Source organism: Electrophorus electricus, chromosome 6 (assembly GCF_041902795.1).
Source record: "Electrophorus electricus isolate QZ-2024a chromosome 6, ASM4190279v1, whole genome shotgun sequence".
In the NCBI taxonomy this organism is placed as follows: Eukaryota; Metazoa; Chordata; class Actinopteri; order Gymnotiformes; family Gymnotidae; genus Electrophorus; species Electrophorus electricus.
Window position 1 is genome coordinate 25,722,414 of NC_137502.1, and position 10,434 is coordinate 25,732,847.

At 38.7% G+C, this 10,434-nt stretch overlaps 1 protein-coding gene across 1 annotated transcript; it reads left to right on the forward strand.

The window, feature by feature from the left end:
* The first annotated feature begins 1,248 nt into the window (after positions 1–1,248).
* Positions 1,249–5,290, forward strand: LOC113569247 (extracellular calcium-sensing receptor-like). The gene is made up of 6 exons (XM_035525596.2): positions 1,249–1,472; positions 1,650–1,947; positions 2,217–3,050; positions 3,543–3,764; positions 4,129–4,252; positions 4,345–5,290. The coding sequence occupies exons 1-6, from the start codon at positions 1,249–1,251 to the stop codon at positions 5,238–5,240; spliced, it is 2,598 nt and encodes an 865-aa protein (XP_035381489.1). The 3' UTR covers positions 5,241–5,290.
* The last annotated feature ends 5,144 nt before the right edge of the window (positions 5,291–10,434 follow it).

Here is a 10,434-nt window from a genome sequence, read left to right on the forward strand (position 1 = left end):
CATTTGAAGAAGGTTATACCAGAGTTTGAGGTTCAGGGTATGTCAGTTCTATGTAGCCTACTGAACTCTCCTTATTCAACTATGCAAAGGTAAATAGTTTTCCATTCTATGGCATCTTAAATGATGGGTCTCTGTGAAGCAGAGTTGGCCAAAGTAGGCCTAGCTAGCTTGTAGTTTTCTAATAAAAGTTGTAATAAAATAGATACAAGTATTTGTACACACCTATGCACATACAACCTGAATATCCATTGCTGTCCTTGTCTCTTTAATACACCAACAAATCCTGCCTTGTAGTATTATCAAGCATTAAAGCTTTTGTAGGCTTTGCTTAGTGTATTTTTCCCATCAAAATCAAAATCAAGTACATATAAAAGTGAGGAAACCCGATTCCTGGCGCCATGTCAATGAACCACTTGTTGTTTGGATAATTTTGATGGATAGCTTTCAAATTCATGGAAAGGCAACATTATCTGCATAGCATTTTTTTGCACAGGGTAATTCAAAGTGCCCCACATAAGATAGCAGAATAAAAAAAGCTTATTACAAGGTATTTGCCAAAAATAAAAATAAAATATTACAAAAACAATTTATTAAATTAAAGTTAGATATAGTGGATTTAAATAGAAAATGAACTAAAATTTATATATATATATATATATATATATATATATATATATATATATATATATGTGTGTGTGTGTGTGTGTGTGTGTGTGTGTGTGTGTGTGTGTGTGTGTGTGTGTGTGTGTATAAAGATAAATATAAATATAAGGCTGCTTTGCTGGTCTTTAGTCACGTAGTAAGTATGACTACTATATTACTGTCAGTAGATCTGAGAGTGGGTATGACTAGTACGTTGCTCTGTGTAGATCTGAGAGTGGGTATGACTAATATGTTATTGTCAGTAGATCTGAGAGCTCTTGTGGGTACATACTTAACAGTCAGTCCACTGAGGTACAGTGGGGCAATACTTGATAAAAGAAAAGATAAAAAAGGTCTGATAAAAAACAATTAGTTTTTAAAATGGTTCCAATAGTGCAAATTATTAGTTAAGTAATAGTTTATGACTATTATTTCTAAGTAGATTTATACAATCTTATTAATGGATGGATTGTGTAATAAAATTGCTGACAGCAGGAGCTGCCATTGTCATTGGTTCACATGTTTCTTTGGGAAAAGTCAAGACCATCCCCTGCTCATCATGTTAGTTATATATGCCTGTCTAGGTCTTGTAAGTCTGTGTCAGTTATGGCACACCATGCATGTCTGCTCACATTCTGGCTTTTCCTGATCATGCCTATGTGGTGTCTGTCCACAAATAAGAATGAGTGCATCTATCAGGGAGAAGAAGGCAGCCAAAGTTTCTACCAGGATGGAGATGTTATTCTGGGAGGCCTCTTCCCCCTGCATTACAGCCCTGTTCCAACAGAGAGATTTTTCCAAAGCAAACCTGCAGCAACTGAGTACAAGGAGTATGTAAAATATTTGTACTGTGACAGATGAAAAAGAATATATTCTGTGCCAAGTTATATTCACTTATTGGTTTGGTTTAAACATGGCAATCATTTATTGTTACTAAAACTTTGTGAAACATTTCCATATGATGTATACAGAGTTCATGCATCAAATATTTTCTGAATGTGATGCAGCTTTAGTTCTCGAGCCCTGAGGTGGATGAGGACGATGACCTTTGCAGTGGCAGAGATTAACCAGAGGCAGGACCTGTTACCAAAGCTGTCTCTGGGCTATCACATTCATGACAGCTGTGATGACATACCCGTGTCAGTGAAGAGATCACTGCTCCTGGTCAATGGGCAGCCAGAGAAAGAAAGAGGAGCAAGCTGTGCAGATGTGCGCAGGCAGCCATCTCCTGTCATAGTGGGAGATGCTTCTTCAGGTGTGTCCATGGCTGTGCTGAGAACTCTGGGCTCATTCCAAATACCTTTGGTAAGGCTACAGAGTATTGGGATATGTAAGACAATTTTGTATGAAGAGTAATATGAAAGTTTTAAATCCAAACCCATCGTGTTAATGAAGCACAGATTTGCTGTGTAGTTTTAATGGCTACTGATTTACACACTGAGTGTTAGAATCCCATACATTAGGGTGGGATCAGATGTTAGTGTGAAAAGAAAAAACCTCATTATATGCATCAATGCATGAAAAAGAGTTTTTTACTAATAGTGTTGGTTTTGTCTTTTTGTATATTCTCTTAGGTAAGCTACTTTGCATCCTGCTCCTGTCTGAGCAATAAGAAAGAGTTCCCCTCATTTATGCGGACAATGCCAAGTGATGAATTTCAGATTAAAGCTTTAGCAAAGCTAGTCCACTATTTCCAGTGGAGCTGGGTAGGGCTTATAGGCGCAGATTCAGACTATGCACGATTTGCCATTCAGCTGTTTCTGAAGGAGTCTGTCAGGTATAATGTGTGCCCTGCATATGTGCACTTCTACCCCGTCATTCTCTCCAAAGAAGCACTGAGGGAGTTAATGAACATTATTCGAGACTCCACAGCCACAGTCATACTCAACTTCTCTAGTGAATCAACGCTGCAGACCATCCTGCAAGAGTGCCGACGACAAAACATCACGAATCTGCAGTGGATCGCCAGTGAAGCCTGGGCCACATCAAATGCCCTGTGGGGTGATTTTAGTGATCTATTACAGGGGACACTGGGTTTTGCCATTAGGAAGGGGGAAATCCCGAGCCTATATAGATACCTCACATTGCTGAACACCTCCAACATTCAAACCTCCCATTTTTTATCTGAATTTTGGGAGGACACTTTCAACTGCCGTGTCAATGGATCCTTAAATACACACATACACAGACAGGAAGCCCTGAACAGAGTTGCCTGCACTGGGAGGGAAAGTCTGGATGATGTGTACACCCTCTATTCAGATGTGTCACAGCTTAGAGTGTCCTACAATGTATACAAGGCTGTGTACCTTATAGCACATGCCTTGCATGATATGAGCACCTGTGTTCCAGGACAGGGCCCCTTTCATAATGGAACGTGTGGGAGCCTAAAGTACCTTCTGCCATGGCAGGTTTGTGTATATATTTTTGAATTTGTTTCTAAGGTTTTCAATATTAAATACTCCAATCTATCTTTTTTTCCTCCATATTTGTATGCTGCACAATACTACCTGACATTTACATGTTATATCCTATACATGTTGGAAAATAAATATTGAACACACAGAACTAGTACATTTAAATGTTTTATCCTTTACATGTTGAATATTGAATGCACAAAAAAACTAATACTCATACAAAAATATGTGTGGTGCTCTTAATTATATCATAACTAAAGATGAATTAAAAACCTTTTAATCCATTTGTAGGTACTATACAATAAGTAAAATGTTATAACAAGTGCTTTGGATGTCTGGTTTTGTACTATTAAATAGTTATGTGCAGTTTAAATCATAAAACACCTTCATTAAACTTTTCACACTCCCCATTCAGAGCTATTTTGAGAAGGGATTAGGCCTTGTATGTGACATTTCATTAATATTTCTATTTATTCTCCCCCATAGCTATTGAGCTACATGAAACGAGCAAACTTTACAACTCTGGGTGAGGATGTGAGCTTCGATGAGCATGGGGATCCCATTGCCTCTTATGACCTGATGAGCTGGCAGGTTGCGAGTGATGGCTCGCTTCAGTTGGTGAAAGTGGGCTTCTATGATGCCTCACTGAAGGATGAGACGAACCTAGTCATAAATGATTCAGTGATTATGTGGCACAGTGGGAACAAGGTGTGTGCCATTTCATCCATCAGCAGATCATTTTTTATACAGCTATTCGTTATTCAGTTTTACTACATATTTGTGATTCCCTTAGAAGGCATTATCTTTAAATGGCATAATCTTGTTGTTTTTTTTTGTTTATTTTACATTAGGCTTTTAACAAATCTCACAAGGGCAGGGAAATATTTATTAAATCAAACTTGTTCACCATTTCTTCCTTTTATTTCCAACATATTGCATATATAACATATGTAAAGTGTAATATTTGCAAAGCTTGAGGTTGTTCATTTCATGTGGATGTTGTATGCACTTGAGTATGTCAAGAGTGAAGTCCATGTAGTCCCTGCCCCTCTCCCTGTGCTGTGGTTTTTAGGCACCGGTGTCAGTGTGCAGCCAAAGTTGTTTGCCAGGCTCCAGGAAGGCCAGGCGAAAGGGTGAACCCATATGCTGCTTTGACTGCATACCATGCGCTGAGGGAGAGATTAGCAATGAAACAGGTATTGAACTGAGGTTATTTGACATTTCTCAGTCCTCTGAAAATCTGGACATTACAGAATTATATCAACGTTTTTTATCCATTTCCTCACAGACTCAAATGATTGTTTGAGATGCTCAAGGGAGATGTGGCCAAACCAAGCCCGAGATCAATGCTTGCCTAAGGTCTTGGAATACCTGTCCTTTTGGGAGCCACTGGGTATAGTGCTCTGGGTGGTTTCGACTATTGGAGCCTGTCTGACTGTGGCAGTGCTTTGTGTGTTTGTGATGTATAGGAATACCCCTGTCATCCGAGGCAACAATATGGAACTCAGCTTCATGCTTCTCTTGTTCCTTTGTGTGTGCTTTCTGATAGGTCTGACATTCATTGGCAAGCCCACTGATTGGCGCTGTCAGATCAGATACACAGCCTTTGGAATCAGCTTTGCGCTCTGCATTGCTTGTATCTTGGCTAAAACCACTGTGGTTCTGATGGCTTTCAGGGCCACTCTTCCTGGTAGTGATGTCATGAAGTGGTTTGGACCCGCTAAGCAGAGATTCAGTGTCATATTCTGCTCTTGTATTCAAGCTCTTGTTTGCATCATATGGCTAACGACCAAGCCTCCCTTTGCTGCTAATAGAACTCAGTTTCTGAGTGCTACTATAATTGTAGAGTGTGATGTGGGATCTGAGATAGGATTCTGGTGTGTGTTGGGATACATTGGCCTCTTGGCTTGCACATGCTTTTTAACAGCTTTTTTGGCCAGAAAACTTCCAGATAATTTCAACGAGGCAAAATGTATCACTTTCAGTATGGTCATCTTTTTTGCTGTGTGGATAACCTTCATCCCTGTTTATGTGAGTACTCGTGGAAAGTACATGGTTGCTGTGCATGTGTTTGCCATATTAGCTTCTGCTTTTGGTCTCCTTTTGTGTATATTTGCTCCAAAATGTTATGTTGTGCTGTTGAGACCTGAAAAAAACATTAGAAAGAATATGATGAAAAAATAGCCCTGAATCCAGCACTCATAAACACATGAATATATCTTTTTTTTCACGAATAACAAAAGTATGTATTATGTCTGCAGGAAAAAAATCTTATACTTCAATTAAAAAAAATCATTCTACAATGCTTTTGTCTGATATTTCTATACAGGCACACCAAACACAAAAATACAAACAGACAGTGAGAAACAAACCCATTGATTTGAAATAAAATGGTTACATTTATTTTTGCCCGAATAGAAGAAAGCAGTAATTAAATTCATTTAGGTACATTGTAGTTTCAATTCAGTTTTTTGAAAATGAATTCAGTTCGACTTAATTTCAAATCTGCCGCATCACTTCGTCTAGGTCGTTTTCCACAGTCTGTCTTAAATTTGTTTTATTGGACGTGATGTTTCTAAGTTTTTCTATCTGATGATGTGGTACCAAATACATCTTCTCTGCAGTATCCATTTTAATCTTTGCGTGATGCTATCAAACTGCTTCTAAAGGGTACGGCTACAATAAGCAAGAGTAAGAGGAAACCTCTGGACTGATTAATAGCTTTTCTCTTTGTATCTATAGACTTTCTTTTATTAGCAAACAGTTTTATCCACTTTTTATGTCTTTTCAAAAGCCTATACTGACGAGCCGTCAGAGGGCTATTACCACGGAGTAGATTAAAAGCCAATTTGCAAATGGAAAGTATGAGATCCACTGATGCCTTGCATAATATAACCTTCCTCTACCGAGGGGATGACTGATAAAGGGTATTCAGCATCATTAGATTTTACTGTAGTCATGTAGACATTTTTTTTTTTCAATATTTAAAGCTTTTTTCTTAGGAACGTACATCGCAGGGGTCTCCCAGGAAAACGCGCTTGACCTAAGATGAAGGATTTCTGGTGTCTGAGCTTTCAAGTCTACAAATAAATATGCTTAAGGTCTAGAGGTGGCGTCTTGAAAACATTCCACAAAATATTTGGCATTTCCCGGATACATCTGACGAGCCAATACGCTGACCTGTGACTTGTCTCTGGGGTTCTTAAATAAAATCATGTAGTTTGCATTCAGGTTGATAGTTCTGCTTGTCTTTCCCTGAAAAAACAGATTCTGTACCAAATACAATACACTCAGGTTCCTGTGATGAGTATATTTTGTAAAAGCCTTTTCTACTTCTTCGTTCTTACTGGAGTTATTCATCAAATCATCTAGAACTGGAAGGTTAGTCTTGCTGAGGGGAAACAGTTCATCATCACACAAAGATTCTGGTATTCCTTGCACAAAATTAATGTTTATTTTGTTCATCAACTCATCATACAGAGGTTGCCAAAATGTATAACACCATACAATGTTATCAGGAACTTTAGACAACGTCTCATTACAATTTTCAAGTAATGTTTTGATGAAAAAAAAATGTTCTGCTATTTCTGCCACAAACGATACATGAAAATGGTACTTGCATTCTAGCATCAAAACAATGAGTTACAGACATTTTACAATAACACTAAAAAATACAAATCCTATATACAATCAGATTCTTAATACCCGTACGGCAGAGTCCTGAAATCAGGCAACAAAACACGATTATCATAAACAATCCTGAATCTTTTAATTTGTGATTTGTTTTTCAACAGAAAGCCCTTTTTATCTCTCACGATTTGATTGTGGGTGGTCGTAAGTACTCTAGTCTGATCACCATTTTTAACACATTCGTCAACCAGTTCTGTCAGAGATTTCAGGTTTACGAGTTTAGCATTTGAATAGTTTAAAGTGATACCCTTGGCTTTCATTGTTGTTTTACCTTTGGGAGTCCTATACCCATGTGTTTTAGGTCCTGAGCTGACAAATTCTACAATCTCATCACAACACAGTGCAACTCACTTGTAAGACCCCCCAGGCAATTGCCCAAAGGCGGTATCCAATCATCTTGATGACTTTTGAAGATGATGCTATTCATGTCTGTGTACAAGCAACGGTCTTGTAAACGGTCTATCAAATTGGACAGCTCGAGCCTAGCATATGCGGTCGTAAAAATACCTATGAAAACGTTAGCGTACCCCAGTTTATAGCACCTGATGTCCTTGTGATGCCACTACACCATTGCCACCTCCCTGTTCAGAAAAGAGAAATCACTTACATTGTACAGGTTGGAGAACATGTACTCTAAAAACTCATCAGGATCTCTGATCAAAACTGTGTTTGACCTGTCTGGTTTTTGACACATCTTACCCAACAAAGAATTAATCGGGAGTTTAGCTACAGACCTCTTGGCCGGGTTAACTGAAATTTTCTGTTCCTCCAGCTTAACGCTTAACGCCTAACGCCTTCGTTCTCCTCATATTTTTGAACATACTCCTTTTTTTTTTTGGCTTCATCAACCACCCAGGAAGGATAACCTGAGCTCTCTTGTTTGGTTTTCAAAAACATTTTAATGTATTCTGAAAACAGCTCATTTGTTCTATTAGGAAAGTGCCAAATCTCAAATACTTTCATCACTCTGTACCCCTTCTGCAGGGCCGTCATCAGCTCCACACTGCACCAAGCACCTCTCGTGGCCCTCTCATCATCCCCATGATCACAGCTACGCTGTTGTTGCTCAGCGCAGGTTCTACAGAAAGGGAACAAGAGATTATTCTTTACCCGGTAGGGAAGAACAGGGGCCCACAACCCCCTGGGAGGTAAAACCTTAACCTTGATGATGCCGAAGTAGTTTTCAAATGACCCAAAGTCACGATAAAGGATAACAGAGTGATCTATGGGGTACATTTTTACATTTTTCACATAAGGGTAGAGGGAGGTGAAGTCGTAGTAATTGATTCTTTCACCAGGTCGAGCTGTGTAATAGAGCTGTAGGGCATTGGTACGACTCCCAAACAGAGCATCCCGAGGATTTAAGCGCTTTGAAAAGTCAAAGGTTTTGAGAAATTTTTTTACATCTTCACTATTCTTTTTCATGTCATTCCATTCATTTTCCCACATGATGGTGACAGATCATTTGTGAATACACTGCAGCATCTGAATTTTATTAAGACTGTTCTGATGAATGTCTCCGAAGGTTTCTGAGGCTTTACCTAAAAGTTGTGGCATTCATGATGGAAAGCACGTATCACATCTGTGATAAAAGCAACTGAGAAACTCGAAAGCTTTGTGCGTTTTACCATCATCAAAGTAACCATCTACAAAATTATTTACGATCTTGGCTTCCCTAATGTTAAGTGCATGTTGAATGGGTATGTTCTGTTTGTCTGAGACGTACTTGAGCCATTGAATAGATGGCATCGAGAAAGATTTCTGACAGTTGACGTAATTATCTAGGGGAGGGATGGCCAAAGTGTTTTCGGGCAGGAACATAGTGCGGAATATTTTCATGCATACAGATGCTATGGTAATCGACTTGAATAGGTCAAAGCTTGTGTCTCTCAAAATCTCACTCCTGAAAATTTTACACCCTGTTTTCAAAATCTTGTTACAACATTGTTACAGCATTATTCTTTAATCTCTTTTCTGAAGTCAAAGACTTTATCAGAGACTTCATCATATCCATACCGTAAAACTCAGGCTGAGGATACGAAATCACATAGTTCTGATTCTCTAGGGTGTTGTAGAAGTGGAGGAATTTTCCTTTTTTAGCATTTGTAAACCCCATGGCTTTCGGAATGGTGCTAAGTTTCATAGGTAGGAATGAGAGACTGTCTATAAATCTCTGTTGTTAAGCCATGTCTTCAAAGCACAAATTTTCCCCCCTTGCACTATGATAGTAAGAGTAACCCCTTCTTTTACCAGGTAATTTAACAAAAGAAAGGAATCATAACCCGTTGCATTATGTGCTACAAATGTGTATCCTTCAAATTTTCTGACGGAACATTTTAAAAAAGGCTTCGATGCACCCATCCCTTTCAGCCCCATGCACCATATAAAATTAGCTGTATCTACGTCCGTTTCCTGTCTGGACTTGATATCATAAAATATATGTTTGTCTGCTATCTCTACCTGTAACGGTTGTATGAAACATTCATGTTTGACCTCCAATTCTATTTTTTCACTGCAAACTTTGCACCAAGGTTGTGCACATTTATGTTCTTTTTTACCTGTGCTAAAGGGGCTCAAATGTTCTACCATTCCGCATTTGGGGCAGTAGAATCCTATTTTGTATAATGAATATGTATCACCCAACAAGTTTCATATCTCTTCTTTGTGTTTTCGTAGCAGTAATCTGACCTACACAGTCTTAGACAATCTGAATGCAGTCTTAGACAATCTGAAAATGGTTGAGCAATGTTCTGAGGTCTTGACAGAAGTTTTCAGATGTATCAAATACGACTGTGAACTAAAGGAGTGAAGTACCGTAAAACATGGCATTAACAAAGAAATGTAGGTGGAGAAAATAAATGGTTTTCGGATAAAAGCTGTAAATTACAATCCACCCCTCCCCAAAAACACTCTGTAATGTGGAATGCACTATAAAGTGTTAAGGGCCCAATGTGTGCTAACGGACAAAAACCAAGTGTGATAAAACTTACAGAGTAAACACATTTGTTTAGAGATCACAGAAAAATAAATAAATAAAAGAAAACTTTATGATGTTTTGTGAAAAGTTTACTTATTGCCCTGATTGAGTACATATGGCAGATAAGATGTGAGGAGGTGTGTATGTGTGTGTGAGAGAGAGAGAGAGAGAGAGAGAGAGAGAGAATGAGTGTGTCAATGAACCCTGACTGCAGTGTGTGTCAGAGAGGATACTGAACAAAGAGAGAAAGTAGAGAAAAACTGGTGGGGGGGGGTTGTTGGGAGGAGGTGTGACTTCTTAGAGAATCAACTAATGGGAGAGGAGTGGGAGGGGTGATGGGCAATATTCAATTTTTGTCCTGTATGGGTAGGGGGGAGGAGGTGTGGGGGATGATTGACAGCTGTCAAATCACTCAGTCAAATCAAGCAATAAATCATTTTGACAGTTTGTAAATACTATCTCTCTCTCTCTCTCTCTCTCTCTCTCTCTCTCTCTCTCATCTAACCCTGTTACGTGGAGCGATCACGAGCTGGACACACACGCTGAGAAGAGCGAGATTTATTAAGGTAAAATCCACAATCAGATCTGTTAGAACAGTCCAGGGTCGATAAGAAAATGCATAGAGTACGAGAATACATCTTAAACTGCATGAAACACAACACAATGACAAAATGGGAGGCATAATGTAAAAATGATACAAGTAATGATATA

What these genes read in the sequence shown, in the direction of transcription:
- LOC113569247 (XM_035525596.2), top strand. Translation starts at nt 1,249, where the DNA reads ATGGCACACCATGCATGTCTGCTCACATTCTGGCTTTTCCTGATCATG. An exon ending in GCTCATTCCAAATACCTTTG is followed by an intron (nt 1,948 to 2,216) that starts GTAAGGCTACAG and finishes ATATTCTCTTAG; the next exon opens with GTAAGCTACTTTGCATCCTG. An exon ending in AGTACCTTCTGCCATGGCAG is followed by an intron (nt 3,051 to 3,542) that starts GTTTGTGTATAT and finishes TCTCCCCCATAG; the next exon opens with CTATTGAGCTACATGAAACG.